The sequence below is a fragment of the Mauremys reevesii genome, linkage group 11, assembly GCF_016161935.1.
Source record: "Mauremys reevesii isolate NIE-2019 linkage group 11, ASM1616193v1, whole genome shotgun sequence".
In the NCBI taxonomy this organism is placed as follows: Eukaryota; Metazoa; Chordata; order Testudines; family Geoemydidae; genus Mauremys; species Mauremys reevesii.
The window spans coordinates 74,337,852-74,356,309 of NC_052633.1; the positions used below are offsets into that span (position 1 = coordinate 74,337,852).

The 18,458-nt window shown below is 47.9% G+C and overlaps 1 protein-coding gene across 2 annotated transcripts in view; it reads left to right on the plus strand.

The window, feature by feature from the left end:
* Nucleotides 1-18,458, plus strand: part of ARPC2 (actin related protein 2/3 complex subunit 2) — a 32,513-nt gene that overhangs the window by 12,097 nt on the left and 1,958 nt on the right. Inside the window, exons 4-10 of one of the 2 annotated variants that reach the window (XM_039494742.1) lie at nucleotides 1,007-1,052; nucleotides 1,710-1,896; nucleotides 2,466-2,559; nucleotides 7,887-8,013; nucleotides 11,815-11,915; nucleotides 12,822-12,922; nucleotides 15,292-15,415. In XM_039494742.1, the coding sequence (XP_039350676.1) occupies nucleotides 1,007-1,052; nucleotides 1,710-1,896; nucleotides 2,466-2,559; nucleotides 7,887-8,013; nucleotides 11,815-11,915; nucleotides 12,822-12,922; nucleotides 15,292-15,403 (768 nt within the window). In that variant the 3' untranslated portion in view covers nucleotides 15,404-15,415. The remainder of the gene's footprint in view (nucleotides 1-1,006; nucleotides 1,053-1,709; nucleotides 1,897-2,465; nucleotides 2,560-7,886; nucleotides 8,014-11,814; nucleotides 11,916-12,821; nucleotides 12,923-15,291; nucleotides 15,416-18,458) is intronic. The other variant, XM_039494743.1, reaches the window with a different exon arrangement.

The following is an 18,458-nucleotide window of genomic DNA, read 5'->3' on the forward strand; positions in this document are numbered from 1 at the left end:
ACCGACTTCTGCAGCAAGCACCCCTGAATTTAGCTGCAGTGTTCATTTATTCTGTTGCTATGAAATGCTTCTCATTCCCAGCTCCCTACAGCTCATAGTTGAAAATAGTCACTGATGTGAAATTCAGCACCGATTACTTTTGAAGATACGTTCTTTGGCTATGCGGTCTAGGTGGCTCAGCTCCTGGGATGTTATCCAAGCAGCTTGGCACAGAACCTCCCTCCCCCAGCCCCATATGTGCCAGGGAATGGGGGCGAGGAAGGATTGGCTTGTAGCTGGCTTCAGTGGGTAATCTCCCTCGCTGCTGCACTGTTCTTTAGCTTCTATGCTTCTGGTTCGCCCCTTCCTCTCTGGTTGCCCAGCCCCTGCTGCCTGACCCATGGAACCGTGGAGGGCTCATGCATTGTAATCAGCTGCCCCTGTGAGGAACTGCAGAGCAAGGTGTGGGTGCAGGCCGAGGAGATAGAAAACAAAAACAAAATGGTGAATTTTACACCTTGGAATCACGGCATCCCCAGAGCCCTACTTGGGATGAATGAGGCAGTTCACATCTCTTCGAGCTATTGTCTGCAGAGAGCCTGAAGCAGGCAGGTGTTACTGAATTGATTTGGGCTTGATTCAGGTTTTCAGGTTTCTCTCTGCCACTGTAAAGGCTAGACCTTTTTTAAAATGAAAGTTTTGATTCTGGACAGCAGTTCCGCACCAGAGTCCCTGGCTGAGGAACCATAGTCTACACGGGAGGCCTGTCCCGAGTATAGGTGGAAGCTAGATCTGTAAAACATGGAAGCCTGAGACTAATTTTCAGGGAGGCCAGTCACAGGGTTGTTCAGGCTCTGCATGCAGAAGCCCCTAATTTGGGGTTTTGGCTGAAGACCAGACGTGGCCTAAACCAGTGTCCAGATAGCTGATGCGGGGCCTTTGAAAAAAGGGAGAAGGTGTTAGGGAAAAGAGCAGAATGTGCTCGGAGGGAAAGACTTACGCTGCCGATGTTTTGTCTGTTTCCTAGTTATTGAAGAGAGTGTATGGAAACTTCTTGGTAAACCCAGAAGCAGGTAAGTGAATATAATTAATTTTTTTTTAAAAATGTGTGCAGACGGCAACGGTGACCCTTGCTGCTTTATAAATGAGGTTCCGAGGAGCACTGCACTTTGACACAGTTGGGCTCTTAGTACAACTGAAAGGCATTTAAAACAAACCCCCAAAAAATCAAGGTGGGCTGGGTACAGCAGGGCAGAGTTTGTTTGCAGCACAGACCAAAATTCTTGATTCCACCCCCGAGAAAGCCTCCGTTCCTCACAATAGGGATTTTTGTTCGGTGTGATGAGACTGACAAGCATTTAATGAGATTCAGAAAACCATGGTTACTTGTAACAACCTCTCTTCCTACTCACTCATTACAAAATTTAGGAGCAGGAACTACTGAGCCATCGCTTCTGCCTTTGAGATGGGGAAAGAAAGCTTAATCTTAGCATGGCCCCCTCTCTGAGTTCAGTTAGATGGCTGCTCCCTCCTCTGGGTTAGGAAGTGTCACGCTGACATTAGTGGGGTCCCACACCCTTTAGTGCTTTGGAAGGGGTGAGACGAAGGAGACAACCTACAAGCTAATGTGGAGGGGTTTGCACAGTAGGATTTTGCCTCTGAAAGTGTCTAACTTCTCTTATTTAAGTAGGATTATAAATGGTTAAAGATGGGTTAACCTCCCTTTCCAGGGTACAATGTCTCTTTGCTATATGACCTGGAGAACCTTCCTGCAGCCAAGGATTCCATTGTGCACCAAGCTGGCATGCTGAAGCGGAACTGCTTTGCCTCTGTCTTCGAGAAGTATTTCAAATGCCAGGAAGAGGGGAAGGATGGGGAGAAGAGAGCTGTCATCCATTACAGGGACGATGAGACGATGTAAGCATGCAGAGTGCATCCCCTGTCCTGCCGCTCCCAAAGCGTTCATCAGCACAGGAAAGTTCTGCCTGGCAGTGTTTACATCTGCTCCAGGCCTTTGCGTTCAAACGTGTAGGAAGTACTGTAGCAAGCTGTGACGTCCCCCATTGGCTTGCTTATCCTTCAGCCTGTCAGCGGTGTGTAGCTAAGACAACACTTGTCCATCTGACTGACAGAGGTTAAATGACCTGTTAGTGACATCACCTTTTACTGTGCCGGACAATGGAGTTCGACACTCAAATGCTGTGCCTTGTTCCCTGTGGAATGCTCAAGTTTCCAGGCCAATGGGGGGATATGATATATTCCAGCAGCTGTCCCTGCATATGGCCAGTATTTCTTGCAGTTACTACAGTTCTCTCCATGGAGCCCATCTTGTGACTTATCACAAGAATACACTGACACAGATCACCTAGTGGCTGTGCCTCATTCATCTGGGTTGTATGTGGCAGCAGCAAACCGTTTTGCAAGCTGTGTGTGTTCCAGATGTGAAGTTTTAAGCCTGTGCTCACAGTGGCTTGGTTTTCCTCCAGGTACGTCGAATCAAAGAAGGACCGCGTCACGGTTGTGTTCAGCACAGTATTTAAGGATGACGATGACGTGGTGATTGGAAAGGTGTTCATGCAGGTATGGAACCTGAAGGACATTGAGGTGTTTATAAATGGCAACATCCAGAAATATACACACTTCTTCTATAAGTAGAATCACTGAACAAGTAGATACTGAACTGAAGTGAGATCACTGGGGGCTTAATGCATGTCAGTGCTTCACAGCAGCCTATTCTCTGTGGGACAGAACTGCACTGGATGGCCATACCACGTTAATGCGCTTAGACAGTATCTCTTCTAATCTGGTCTGTCGTGTTGGTATCTTTAATTATTGAATTCCTTGCTGGCTTAACACAGTCGATCATGTTACATATTTACGTAACTCCTTTCATCACAAAATACTTCAGCATACACACAGTTCCACTGAAATGCAGCCTCACACCCACGGTGTGAGTTTCAGCAGTAGCCAACTAGAAGTCAGCACTGTGGGGAAAGGTTGAATTTTGGCAAAGGACACCAGAGCAAACCTTTGTTGTTTTATTGTGTAATTCTGAAAGCTTAGAGGAAATGAATTTTTTCTTTGCTTATATATGGCGTGAATAAATACAGATTTACACATCCTAGCATGCAAATAATAAATTGTCTTGTACGACAAGAATAAATCATGGATGCAAGTCGTGCATCAAAGTCATGAAATGGGCTACAAATGCAATAAAAATAAGGTATTGAAAAGTTTAATAAATGGAGGGGAGGAGTGTGCAGAAAATGCTCCATGCCTGGGGTGCTATTTTGTCTAGGGCCGGTCCTGCCTCAGTGGCTCAGTGTTATGCTGCATTCAGGAATCAGGCCACGAATGAATCCGATTAAAGCATATAGCATCTCTCAATAAAAGCATTGCTCAAGGGAATGCTATAGCCAACACAATTGATATTAACAGCAAGGGGGAAGAAATACAAGCCAACGTGGGAAAAGAATGGGTTAAAGAATATTTAGACAAGTCAGATGTATTCAAGTTGGCAGGGCCTGATGAAATTCATTCTACAGTACTTCAGGAACTAGCTGCAGCAATCTCAGAACCATTAGCAATTATCTTTGAGAACTCCTGGAGGACGGGTGAGGCTAGAGGACTGGAGAAGGGCAAACAAAATACCTATCTGTAAAAGTGGAACAAAGAAGATCTGGGGAATTAGACCAGTCAGCCGAACGTCGATATCTAGAAAGATACTGAAACAATTTATTAATACATTTGTAAGTAGCTAGAGTTTAATAGGGTTCTAAGGACTAGCCAGCGTGGATTTGTCAAGAACAAATCATGCCAAACCAAGCTCATTTCCTTCTTTGACAGGGTCTCTGGCCTAGTGGATGGGGGAAGGCAGTAGCCATGATTTTTGCTGATTTTAGGTTTCAGAGTAGCAGCCGTGTTAGTCTGTATCCGCAAAAAGAACAGGTGAACTTGTGGCACCTTAGAGACTAACAAATTTATTTGAGCATAAGCTTTCGTGGGCTACAGCCCACTTCTTCAGATGCATAGAATGGAAGATATAGTAAGGAGATGTATATACATACAGAAATGAAAAGGTGGAAGTAGCCGTATCAACTCTAAGAGGCTAATTAATTAAGATGAGCAGTTATCAGCAGGAGAAGACCCACATGACATTCTCGTAAAGAAACTAGAGAATGTGATCTAGCTAAAATTACTATAAAATGGATACAAACTGGTTGTAAGACTGCCCTCGAAGCATAGCTATCCATGGTTTGTCGTCAGGCTGGGAGGGCGCATCTAGTGAGGTCCTGCAGGGGTTAGTCCTGGGTCTGGTAGTCGTCAGTATTATCATTAGTGACTTGAGTAATGGAGTAGAGGGTATGTTTATAAAATTGCAGATGACACCAAGCTGGGAGGGGTTGCAAGCACTTTGGAGGACAGGATTAGAATTAAAAAGGAGCTTGACAAATTGGCGAATTGGTCAGAAGTCAACAAGATGGAATTCAATAAAGACACATGCAAAGCACTTCACTTAGTGCAAATGCAGAACTACAAAATGGAGAATAACTGGCGAGGCTGTAGTACTGCTGAAAAGGATGTGGGGATTATAGTGGATTACAAATTGAATGAGTCAGCTATGTGATGCAGTTCCAAAGAGAGGTTAATCTCATTCTAGGAAATATTACTAGGAGTGTCGTATGTAAGACATGGGGGGTCATTGTCCCATTCTGCTCAGCGCTGGGAGGCCTCAACAGGAACACGGGGCCCAGTTCTAGTCGTTGCACTTTTGGACAGATACGGATTAATCGGCGGAAGTCCCAAGGAGAGCAACAAAAATGATTAAAGGGTTAGAAAATCTGACCTATAACAAGAGGTTAAAAAAACTGGGCATGTTTAGTCTTGAAAAAAGATTGGGGCGGGGGGAAACCTGATAAGTCTTCAAGTATGTGAAGGGCTGTTCTAGAGAGGACAGTGATCAGTTGTTCTCCATGTCCACTGAAGGCAGGACAAGCAGTAACGGGTTAAATCTGCAGCAAGGGAGACTTAGGTTAGATATTAGGAAAGACTTTCTAGCTATAAGGGTAGTTAAGTTGCGGAATAGGCTTCAAAGGGAAGTTGTGGAAACTCCCTCACTGGAGGTTTTTAAGAACAGGTTGGACAAAACCCTGCTAGGGGTGGTCTAGGTTTACTTGGTCCTGCATCAGTGCAGGGGGCTGCACTTCGACCTCTCAAGGCCCCTTCCAGCCCTATATATTTAAATGTGTTCCACCTTAAAAACTGCCATAGTCTGCACTAATAGGCTGTTTTAGGGGATTGGGGTTTTTTTGGCATTGCTTGTGGTGTGTTTGAAAAATTATAACTATGCCTAAAGCCTGGGGTAAGTGCTTTTTCATATGAATCTTAACAAATAAATTATTTGTAGACTGTTTTTCCCATTGTAGTTGTCACTTAGCCAAACTAGAGTTCTTCTCTTCTAATAAACAGTTTGCATGTTATGTAACTGCTTTCTGAGCTTGGCAGGCTGAGATTTCATCCGTCTGACGTTCTGCCTGCACTTTCAGAACCTTTATCTAAGCCACTTAAAAACAAACAGTTTGGTCCATGCACCAGCATTTTTCCCACCACAGCCATTTGCCAGATTTGTTTATCCATCCATGCCTATTATGCTGCCTGTCGGTGCATTCTGGGGAAAATCTGGGCAGCTGTTCCGTAATGCCTCCGCAGGGGGTACAGTGCTTGGAGGACCTGTGTGTAGTGGCACAGGACATGTGGAGCAATGCACTCTGGCATGTCCTGTTGCACAGAAAGCTGGGAGGGTGGAGGACCAGCCAGTCTAGTGCTCCTGGCACAGCGAGGAGCCCTGTCCATATTGCAGAAAGAGTGCCAGCCGGATTCTAAGAGAACAGCTATGTGCCAGCCTAGGCTGCTGGCAGGGATGAAACCCAGCTAACAAGTATTAACCTTGTGATGGCTTAGGAGGGTAAAACTCTGATGCCAGCCTACATCAGCGAGCGTGCTCCAGAAAAAGGCTGCTGCTGGCTTCTTAGCTCGCACTGTATGTCTGCCTCTCTGCTGGGGCATGAGTTAAGAGCAGAGGATCTGCTTTAAACGTGAAATCCCCAGCCTTTGTCGAAGTCCCCAACTTTAAGTGTACAGTGCTACGCTGCTTCTGGGGTCCCTGAATTTCAGCTTTATGCAATGAGTGGAAACCACGGAGTTAATAAAACAGGTTTGGGGCTGCGGTGAGTCTTCCAGGGGATGCTGTTCCAGACTCTCTACCCTCTGAAGCGTCTAAAAACTTGCTGTTCAAGCCGCAAGAATTTCCACTGTGAGTCATTCTAACTCGTTCCTCTAGTTCTCGCCCTCCCTCTGCTCAGTTATGTAATGTGGCTCTGTCTAACAATAGCTACCACCGCGCTTTCCTTCCATGGAGAGAGTACCTCTGTTAACCAGTTCAGCCAGGGCGAAGCTCTAGCAGTTGGAAATCAAAGCTGTCAGGTTTAATACAGGGATATCCCAATAAACTGCTCCAGTAGATTAATTAATAACCTACCTGAACTCTTCCAGATCAGGGATGTGTGTAATTCTCCTTCCGTTTCTAGAGCAAGGAACATGCTACGCGTATGGAGGGTGAAGGGTTCAGACACTGGAGACCATGCACAGCTAACGATCGTGTGATACATTTCATGTTGAGTTAGCGATGTGCATGCACCTCGTGTGAAAGGGAGAAGTTGCAAGTAGTGTGTATGTGGTTAATTAAGGAAAACAGCACTACATGGCCTGGGGTCTGGGTGAGGCCAGGAGGAGGGGGCCCTCTCAGCCTGAAAAGGATGTCTGCAGGCCTTTCACACCTGTATATTCATGATATTAGAACTGTGGGACAAATCGCTTATTTTATTTCAAGTTAGGATACTGAAAAGGGCCCATGTACAAGCCGTGAGTGCATCACTAGGATCTGTTACCAAACTAATACATGTTTCAGTCAGCTCTTCTGCCAAGTAGCTGCTCTTCATACACCAGCCAGTACCCCCACCTCATGTCAAAGGGCACATGAAACAAATGTGCCCTGAAAGCTGACACATCTGGGCTATTTTACAGGAGGGTAAGAGAGAGAAACTAGAGCCTTGGGGCCCATATGGGGAAACATCCTGCCAGCAGCCTCCCATCTGTTCTAACCTTAGGGGATTTCGCATTTTTGTAACCTGCAATTTATCACTAGTAGCATTGGGCTGGGTTTCACCTAGTTAGCGTTGGCTTAAGGCTTACAGTTTCAATTAGTAGCCGTTCTTCCACATACTTCTCGTATTCTGTGTGGAACGGGCCATCGCCGGCAGCTCACATTCTTAAATTCTCTTGTGTCCTCAAGAAGGAAACAGTTTTGCAATGAAATTGACGCTGTCAGAAGTAGCTCACCTAGAAAAGCACAAATGACCCCTGTTAGCGACTGCTCTTCAGCCTCTTCCCATGATATGATTTTAGGCCGTTTGTTTTGTGTGAAATAGGATCCTTTCTACTCCTAAGCTTCTTATTCCTGATCTGAGCTTGTTACTGTAGGTTAATCTGGCAGGGTTTTAATTTAATAAACAAAGCCCACTTGGGGTTAGGAAATCTTGATTTCACTGAACTAAATATTTCTTATCCCCTGTAAGGAAAAATCTTTGTTCACATTTTCCAAGGGAAGGTTGACGCATTAAAGTCAGCACTTTGAATGTCAAAGGTCTTGGGTTCTAAAATCCGGTATGGAAAGGTCGGCGCTATTGGCGTGTTGTGTGGCTAGGGGGGTGAGGGGGCTTCAGAAGCCAATGTTCATACTTAAAGCAAGATTGTTCGGCACTCCCAGTGCAGGAGGCTGGGATTGCAGCGTGGATACCCTCAGTCTTACAGTTGAGTGAATTCACGTTGGTTTTGTCTTGTCTGCACAGGAATTTAAGGAGGGCCGCCGTGCCAGTCACACAGCTCCACAGGTGCTCTTCAGCCACAGGGAGCCCCCCCTTGAACTGAAAGACACGGATGCAGCAGTAGGTGACAACATTGGCTACATCACCTTTGGTAAGCTGGGCCCAGGAAGGGCAATTTATCCCTGTCTTCCGGTGTTCATTGCGGAGAGCTGCTTCACGCTGTCTCGTCGCTTGAGACGGAGTGAAACAGTGAAACTCCTTGTGACATGGTTCTGCGTATGGAGTGGGGTGTAGTACAGAGATTGATGCACCAGGTACCTGTCCCGCTGGGAAGAGAGTCTTACACTCATTCCAACCTAGGTCGCCTGTAAACTTTGGACAGTTGTCTTGCTACATGTCTGGAAAGTGCCATGCACGCAACTGATGATGATGATCCCTATTGGACACGAGTTCCCAGCCTAAAACCATTGAATGGCTCTGCAAGATGGACAGTCTGTGTCTCAAGACTGAAATAGGAATGTTGCAAGTTAAGACTGGTGCAGATTGGTCAGAGCAGCGTGGGAAAATGTTTAGAGCTTTTGCTCCACAGTTCTTGGCTCTGGTGCATGCTGTTAATGCAACGTTGTCGTGACGCATTTGGGTCCAAATGCACCAGAACTTTATATAAAGTAGTAATAACAACAACAACCCGTCTGAATGTTTCTCAGTTGGGGCGGAGAGAGATAAATGGAATTCCTAGAATTTTAAAAGATGTTTTGCGGGTAACAGAAGTCCGTATCACATCTTCATCTGTCATCTCGCCTCTCCTGTCGATAAAAATAAATGACATCCATTTTCTGGGTTCAAAGTGTTCTTTGTTCAAAGAATTCTTTGTAACAGGAGATGAGGAAATAGAGAGGGGAAGGTTAATCATTTGATAGTCCAGGTCATTAAGCATGTTAAATAATGGGAAAAATAGAAACAGATTCTTACGGTTTGATGCATGATGTTATTTTGAAAATACAATTTCACTTGATGACCAAGGGGGGGATAGCTTTGAGTTATTCATTTGGGGGAAGATGTGCATATTTTTTGTATAATTTGTTTGGCCACAAATATGTGTTTTGCAAATGCTCTATTAGAGGCATGGTCTGAATGCACAGCTGGGACCTGGACTTCCATCTTGGCTCTCCAACATTCTCTGTGGTCTTGGACAAATCATTAGAGCTCTGCTTCTAATTTTCATCTGTAAAGCAGAGATACTTGCTTGCCAGGGGTGCTGAGAGGGTTAGTTAATATTTGCAAAGCACCACATGGTGCTAGATACTCCCCTGGAATAGTGTTCCCTCCAGCCCATTGTTGTGCAGCTTTGCCCATGACTTAGGAGCTGTTGGTATGGGCTACAGGTAGATCTGGAAGCAGGCGCTGTGCCCTGAGAGCTGTGCCAACACACCTGGTTCCCGAGCTGCAGCATCCTCCGCTACACTTGTCCCAATCCTTTCCTGTGATGCTTGGCACCAGACTCTGATTTTTGTGATGGGCACTATTGCCCTGCGTGGATTAGTCAGAGCTCAGTGAGGACTGTTTTCCAAAACTCCAGTAATAAAAATACTGAGGTGTTCGCCAATACCTAGATGTAGGCGTAGTGTACACCACACTAATAGGTATTATGCACGTGGTATTAACATAATGTACGTTATATCTATGGCTGTTGGGAAGTTAACTGAATGATCAGGTTCTTCCCCCAGTTCCGGTCGCACGTGACAGGTATCCTCCAACACTTTGCAAAGCTGAAGCCAGCTTTGGCGTTAGAAAACAGGAAACTTGTCAAAGCAAAGGTGCACAAATACCTTGTGCCAAGGGAGTCCTGTCATGGCTCATCAGCACCTGGGATGTAGTATTTGTAATGAGATAAGGGACAGTATCGGGCTGTAACTTCACAGGCCAGTACCTGGAATGCTAGTATCCAGAACAAAGAGAAGGAAGATACAGAGCACCAAGCCCAAACTGGCAGGTTGGAGTTTTGTTACACACAGAAAGTTTTGGAACTCTGTGTAAAACTGTGCTATAAATATAGCTGGTTTAAATGCATATTTCCAAAGCGCACCTTTGGGGTAGGTGACCGTGTTGCAAGATAAGAATTGCTTTCCAGAAGGAGGGTATTTGTCTCCTTTTCACCTGGTACTGTTTTGTCTTTTGGCAATAAATTTGGTTAAGTTTGGTTATTTAGTCTCTTGAACGTCTTTAAGAATGAACCACAAGTGTAATTAACAATTGGCTTCACCTTTCAGTCAACAGATGAAACGGGGACGAAAGTGGGTTAGTCCATTAAGGCTTTTCACTTCCGAGCACCCTTTCTTGCACTCATTTGAGAGTAGAACAGAGACATGCAGCTTCCTCCCTTTGCTGAATAAAGCTACGTTCGTACTGGTGTGTTGTTGCTAGGCCTGTCTGTACAAGAGCCCTGAGCTAAGATTCGTATCTTAGGGCTGGTCTACATTGGGAGGTGATCAATCTAAGATACACAACTTCAGCTACGCTATTCGTGTAGCTGAAGTCGAAGTATCTTAGTTCAACTTACCTGGCCATCCTCACGGCAGCAAGTCAACTGCAGCGGCTGCCCCGTCGACTCCGCTTACTCCTCCTGCCGAGGTGGAGTACAGGCGGTGATTCAGGGATCGATTTATTGCGTCTAGATGAGATGCGATAAATTGATCCCTGATAGATCAGTTACCACCCGCCGATCTGGCAGGTAGTGTAGACGTGTCCTCAAAGACATCAGGCAACTCATGGGTGATCTGGGAGCACAATGTAATAGCAGATCTTAGACCATGCACGAGCTGTGCAACTCGCTTTAGCTCACAGGCTTTGTGTGAGAGCAGCTCCTTTTCAGTGTCCGATTTAGCTGTCCCTTTGTGAGATTAGCCCCATGCCAGAGGCCTGTCAGTCCTTGGAGTGGTAGTTGAGTTGTTCCCACAAAATAACAGCCCTTGGAGCCGTGCATGCCGGCCACTCACAGTTGGCACCTTGCTTCCTGGGCCAGCGTAACTAATAGCGCTTGGCTCATCCAGCAAGCGGACAGGCCGCGTGGCGGTGCCGAGACCTGCCTTCTGTGAAGGGCGCTTCTGTTTGTACTGTGGCAGAAGGATGCAAAATTTCATCCTGGACAGTTATTTTCCTCCGGATGCATCGGGATTTTAGCAGATTATGTTTAGCGGTGACAGGGCAATCAGCAGCATCTGGATGGCTTCCCAAGGTGCTGTCCAAGTGTATCTCTCTGTTCTGTCAGCTTGGAGCTGGGGGTGGGGTGCTTGGCAGGGGGCAGGGTCTGGCGATGAGTAAGGGTCATGTCAAAGGTAGAATTCTGACAGGAATACAGTATTGATTTGCCATGTAAAATCACACATGCTCTCACGGGCCTCTTAAATCTACATGGTGGTGAAGTTTTCTCTGTGCATTAGGAAGAAGATTTCTGCTCTGTCATTAGTAGAAAATGTGTCTGGGGTCTTTGTTACTAGTTTAGAAGAGACAGGCGGGATTAGGTTTCTCTCCAGTGAATGAAACATGAACAGTCTACTTTTTAGTTCATTTTGCCTCTCTGCCCTCTTAAGGTATCTGTTGAAAGACCTTCCTCTAGTTTAGGAAAAGTGAATGAAAAGTACTTTTCACAGGTACAATGATGTGATTGTCTTCAGATTGTTAACTCCAATCACCTCTGTCATCCAGACTGTATCCGATCGTACAGATGTCAGTGTTGTGAATATTGGAGAAGTGCTGTTAAGCCTCGTGCTAAATTCCAAGTGTCATTCAGTCATATGGTGCAGGCAAGGGCTCTTTCATAGACCTCCTGAGTATTAAGGCTCATGTATTGAAACAGCTCTTCAGTAGCTGTTCGTATCCTGTCGCTCTTTCTAGCTGGTGCTCGGCCTTGGTCGGAAATAAAACTCCTTGCGCTATTGTTTTATCTTTCCAGTGCTGTTCCCCCGCCACACCAGCACCGCTGCCAGGGACAACACCATCAACCTGATCCACACGTTCCGGGACTACCTGCACTATCACATCAAATGCTCCAAGGTACAGAGGGGACTGGGCTGTGCTCCGCAGGCGGGGGGAGGTGAACATTCCGAGGAGGGTTTTAAATGCAGAATTCACCTCGGCCTCTGCTTCACGTGCGTCCAACGCCAAGAGCACACTGTGTAGCCCTTTGGAAATGCCAAGTGCTACATACGTGCCAAGCACTGTTCTCCCGGAATGTGGAAATGAGTCTGCCCTCTTCTCTGGGTCTGTCTGTGAGGCAGCATTGCAGGTCATCTCCATCTCACATGGTGGGATTTGCCCCCAAACTCTCCCAGTGCTCACTCCCACCTGTTGGCAGGAAATAGGAATTGCCACTCTAGGGAGACTAGTGGGGCATCGACTCTGGGATCTGGACTTGACAAGGGCCAGCGTTGGGCACGGCAGAGGACAGCATAAGCCCCATTCCCAGGCCTAATTCACCCATCACTGGGTACGAGTGACAGTAGTGTTGGGATTTGTAGTACTCTTGTGCCTAGAAGCCCCAGTCAGGGACCGGGACCCCACTGTGCTAGGTGCTGTACAAACAGAACAAAAAGATGGGTTCTGCGCCAACGATCAAAGTATAAGAGACAACAGATGAATACAGACTGGGGGAGGGGGCAATGGACATTTGTGCAGCAACGTACCATTTCTTCAGGATCCCTGTCCATCGGGTGGTTCTACCAGAGAGTCCAGTGTAAGACCCCCCATGAGCAAGAGCCAGCCCCTAGACCCAGTGTCCCTGGCCCAGAAGAGGATCTCAGTCCCAGATCACCTACAGGGTCTGCTGGTATTCACGCTCCACCCCTCTTGCCAGCCCTAGGGATTTCAGAGTTTAGTCCTGTTAGGGTGATAACAGCTGATGTTTGAAAACCAAAGTATGTGGATGGAACCTTCAGCTGTTTGTTTTGTAATGCAACGCAGGCCTATATTCACACGCGTATGAGGGCAAAAACGTCAGATTTCCTCAAGGTGCTGAACCGTGCCCGTCCAGACGCGGAGAAGAAGGAAATGAAAACAATCACGTGAGTATCAAAGCCGGGATCCTTGGGCCTGTAAGAGTCTCGTGAACACAGATCATGCTCCGTTATTGTCACAGCCAGTACAACGTGTGTTGGGGAGGTTCTCAGTAGCTGGGCGTGGTGAGCGCACATTGGAAAGGCAATCCTAGTGAGGGAGCACTGTTATAAAATGGAGTAGAATTCTTTTGTCCAGAGCCCCAGAAGCCCTGGGAAGAAGGCGTAGACTAGAGAACCGTGTGTTGTTCTTTAACAAGCTTGGTTATTTAAAGGCTTCTGCTGTCTGACCGTCTCTTTTTTAATAATCCCGGTTATTTGTAAAGCGCGCACTGCCTTTCCCATGGGGGCATTTTCTCAATTCTGAAAGGGGTAGATCTGGGGTGGTAGAAGGCAGCAGACATGGAAGCATTTTGATACCTCTGTATGCAGCATCTTCTGTACAAAGTGCATTGCTGAGGTGCGCAGAACGAAGCCTCCCAAGTGCTGGGCTAGCGTGGCTCTGCTGTCAGAGTTTTTGCAGTAGCTAGTCTAACACGCACTCCAGGGCCTTTCCCTCACAGAGTGAAAGTGTGTTGATTCTCCAGATTGTGAGGTTGGCTTTGTACTGAGCATTAAAAACTTGTTAAATTAAACGCAGCTTCCTCCAGAGTTAAATATTGTTAGGACGAAATAGAAACTTTGAGGAAAGGCTGACGGCTCATCCTGAACGCTGTCACCCGTAAGGCAGAAGGTGTCAGGTAACTTTGAATGTCCTGCCTCTTGTTGGATACTCTCACATTTCAGCAACTCCCTTCAAAACCCATCAGGTACAGCTCGTCTGGGCTCCACTCAAGTGTGGAACGTACATGTGGACTAGGCACATGCACAGTTTATAAACCTGGTGAAAAGTATTCACGGGCCAGCCTGTCCCAGGCTAAGAAATTGGTGCAAACGTTCACCCTTCACTCAGGGATCTAACTGCGGACTAATTAGTTGGCAAATTTCACCTTTAACGCCGCATGGAACCGACACTCAAATCCCAGAGTGGCAGACTTCTCCTTCACGCCTGCATTTGAAAAGCAAGCTCGCTTTCAGGTTGTTTGACAGGGTCTTCCCTCCTAGCAGGAGCCTGGGGAGAGAGGAGCGTGTCTGGAGAACCCAAGGCTGGATTTCTCTTACACTGACTCTGTGGTCTTGGACAAGGGAAGTTGCTGCTCTGCCTCTGTTCCCGTTTCTGTGAAATGGGGGTGGTGCCAATACCCGCCGCCATCCCCAGGAGGTGGCGGATGTCTGTAAAGCACTCTGAGCATTGAACACACAGTAGATTTTAGCAATTGCATTATGTGATGCTTCCGCTGCTCTGTGAGCAAAAGAGAATCCCAGAAAATCAAACCAGGAGAACTAGCCGTTAGCATACGATGCGACAGTATAAATGTGAGTCTGTCATTGAGACAAAAAGGCTGGAGCATCAGGGTGTAATCCGGTGGCAGTCCCTTGTAAGGGTATTGCTGTCGCAGCGGGACAGTGCTGTTCGAAGGTGCCGCACTAGTCCTCTCCCCAGCTAATCCTGGAACCTCTGAGGGGGAAGGGTCATCCTTGAGAACTGGGAAAGGCTGACCTGCCTGCAGTTCAGTGAAAGCCCAACACCTCGGCTATTCCCCACATGAATCCCACTTAACTGCCTATTTTCAAGGGAAATAAAGGCTTTTATCTCACACCTGGCTAGTCCGGATGATGGGGAAAAGCTAAAATGTCTGTCTGCCTCCATTTAAAAGGGTAGTTCTGGTCTTGGCTGACTTCAGGAAGTACCTTAAACTGCCTTGTCTTCTCTCCCGTCTCCAGCTGGAGTGGTTTCCTGGCGGGTCTGTTGTGCTGTTAAAGAGCAGGCAGTTTGGGAGCTCAGACCTAGCGCGTGGGGGGTTATGCTCATTGGCTCCGAAGGGAAGAGTTTCCAGCAGTTCTGTAACTAAGTGCCGGGGAAGCTTCTCGCATGTGTTTTTGGTGGTGATCAGTACGTCCAGCCCTTGCAGGGCTGGAGTTCAGATCTCCTTGGTAAGTTTAAACTCCACTTTAAGCTAGGATGTCTCGCCCGTTTCCAGAAGCGTATTCACTTCCCCTGTTATAATACGGGATAGCCGGCAGTCACAGCTTACCGCCTCGGATCCCTACACAGGATGGGGCAGAACTGCCTCTCCCCCTAGATAGGGTGGACTGGCCCTTCACAGAGAGAGGGAACAGGGTTGTCCTGGTGGAGGGCGGGGCAGACGGTGAGTATGGGGGATGGGGGTTGAGTGAGCAATGGAGGCTTGGATACAAGAGCAGAACCTCGATGAAGGGCGGATTAAGATGAGCTCGTATCTCATTTGCTTATTTCCCCCCTCGCTTCTTGTTCGCAGGAGCCTCTTCCATGCCAGACAGTTCGCTGGCGACTCCCTTCAGCAGGCAGAGTCCCGCACAGGTGTCACGGTCCAGAGGCTGACAGGCAGAGCAGTTGAGGCCAAGAGATGAAACAGCAGATAGGTACAGCAGAAAGGCAGCTGGCTCGGTCTTCCTGCCGGCAATCAGTCCTTTTAAGGACTAGTCAGGAAAGCTGGGGGTTTGTAAGTAGATAGTACCAAAGTGCCTGTAATGCTCCATTTACTGTTCTAATGCGACTTGCTTATCTAGCAGGATGACTGTACAGGAACTGACTAGTAACTGGCATGAGCAGCAGGTTAGTCTGGTGCCAGCTGTCGCGGCCACTCTCACAAGTTGGAAGAAATGCCCTGGGGGGGTTCACAGGTCACATGCAGTGCCGTCACGGAGAACCATCCCCAAGGCACATACTGCATGGTGAGCTGTGGGGCCAGCCAGTCAGTGACGTGTGTGTGAACCCGGAGATGGACGTTGCTGGGCAGGGTGTAGAGAGACAGCTCTGAAACAGGTGTTGTATGCTGTAAGTGGAGTTAAAGACGGGCGGGGTTCTGGGCAGGGATCCTCGGCACATCTTAGTGGCTGGTGAAGTGATCAGTGCATCTCCCATCTCTTAAAGTGACATTGCTGGCCATGAATCATACTCTGAAAAGCAGTGTATAAAATCTCTGGGGCTGGTGGAAATGGTGCGAAAATGAGGGGGAGGGTTTAATCTCATTGACTTAACACCATTTGCGCTCTGTTCACATTTTGCACTTCACTCAGCTTGGGCTGTGAAAATAGACATGTCAGTTTCACCTTATCTCTCGTCCGCAATGGAGTGACTGTTTTGGGGAGTGTTTAAAGTCCAGTGGGTCTGGAATTTCCATTAAGCCTTGTAGAATATCTTCCGAAGCCAGATTTTGGGCCCGATGCAAACATTGTGTGTCCATTGAAACGGCTGGAGTAAGAGGCCCCTCTGCAGAAGTGGATTGCTCCAGCTAGAGGAGTGATATTTGTGGGGGCCTTAGAAGTGGCTCAGCCTTGCAAGAGGTCTTGCCATGGAAACGCTCAGGTTTGTTGTGTGTTCGTAGGTGTGTGGAACAGCAAAACACAGGGAAGGAACAAAAAAACCACATACAGAAATGTTGCATCCCCAGAGAGATGACAGTGCAAGTCCCAGCAGGCTTTCAAGACAGCCCTCTGCGCGCTCTCCATGTTCAGACTGTAGCTGGCTTTATTGAAAAGGGGCCGGGCTCGTTTTTAATCCAGTATTGCCCACTGCTAATAGTGGTGGTGTTTTAGGTACACCCTTCTCAGCCTCTTTCCGCAGGCCCTTCGGCAGCAGTGAATAGCTTCAAGCCTCTGCCGTGGAGCTGCAAGTGTCAAGTGCTGATTCATTTTGAGTTAACTATTTGCACTGGGGAAATTCCAACGGCCAGGAGCAGGATCCAGGGGGTTTAATGTGCTATAAAATTCTCTCCTCTTACAAAACGGTTCTGTGCTGTTGAGCCTGCCTGGGGGAAGGCAGAGGGTAGAACTGCTTGGTCCCAGCACCAGCTAACTGCAGCTGTTTGCTGTGTTCCACCTCCGGAAGGTGGTTGGTGCATTTCTGAGAGGAGCTTTGCAACATGGACAGTGATTTTTAAATGGCTCCGCCTTGTGTCACATCTGCCCAGTGCATTGAAGCCTCTTAGGGGTGTATCTGCACAGCAATGTCAGCCCAGGCTCAAACCTAACCCCCTTGCGTCCACACACCAGCTGTGCTAAGCGAGGGTCCCAGGACCCGGCGGGGCTGGAGGGTCCGATCCCTATTGCTTTTCTGTGTGCACACAGCCCTGGCTTGATTTGGGTCCTGGAATTCGTAGAATCACAGACTATCAGGGTTGGAAGGGCCTTCAGGAGGTATCTCGTCCAACTCCCTGCTCAAAGCAGGACCAACCCCAACTAAACCATCCCAGCCAGGGCTTTGTCAGGCCAGGCCTTAAAAACCTCTAAGGATGGAGATTCCACCACCTCCCTAGGTGACCCATTCCAGTGCTCCAGTTCCTCCGGTTGTATCCCAGAGTTCCTTGGGGCAACTTCCTTAGTCCTCTCCATGCTAACAGTCTGTGATACAATCTATTACACTTGCTTACAAATGGAAACCACACTTCTCTTTGCAAAGATAACAGCTGAGATCAGCATTAACCCATTGCCTGCTGAACACCAGTCTTCAAGCATGCTACCAGAGAGCCAGCGGGGCTTTCAGTGGAGGCCTGTCAGAAGAAACATTTTGCAAAGACAGCAGAGAGTCCTGTGGCACCTTATAGACTAACAGACGTTTTGGAGCATGAGCATCTGATGAAGTGGGTATTCACCCACGAAAGCTCATGCTCCAAAATGTCTTTTAGTCTATAAGGTGCCACAGGACTCTTAGTCTGGATCTGTAAAAGCAGCAAACACGGCTCCCCCTCTGATACTTCTTGCAAAGAGAGCTGCTTCCCGGTCACAAGAGCACGGTCAGATTCTGGCGCACAGCCTGGGCTGTCCTGCAGAGACGGGGAGCAGCAGAGGTCCCGGCTCAGCATGGCTGGGGGAGGATGACCCCGAACGCTCTGGCTGCTCCCGCTCCCTGGGGCTGTGTATGCAGAGCTGCCCAGCCAGCATGCACTGTCAGGGTGGTGAGTGGGAGCTAGCCCCAAAATTCCCCACATCCTCCCAGGATCCCTTATCTCTGCCTCCAGGCAGTGGTGGATTAGCCACTGCGCCAATGAGGCTAGTGCCCCAGGGAGAGGGGAGGGGGGGAAATGGGCAGGCCCTGCTCCACTTGCCTGGCATTCCCCAACCCTGCTCCCCGGCAGGTGCTGGATGGGGGGTGGGGGCAAGCCCCTGTGCCCCAACCCTGATTGCCTCAGCAAGAACACTGGGGTGTGTGTGGGGAGGGAGGGAACAGCCATTGCTCTGTCCCAGGGCCCCACAAAACCGTAATCCGCCTCCGAGCTTGGGGGGGTGCTGGAGCACACTGCACCCCAAGCCCAGGGGATGCACGTCACTGTTCTGCAGCCAGGCTGGGGTGTGCAGGCGTTTTTTCTCTGAAACCTACATTTTATGTCAAACTTGAAAACAGACAAAAATAAATAAAAAACCAACCAACCAAACCCCCTTCATTGAACAACCCATTTTAAACCTT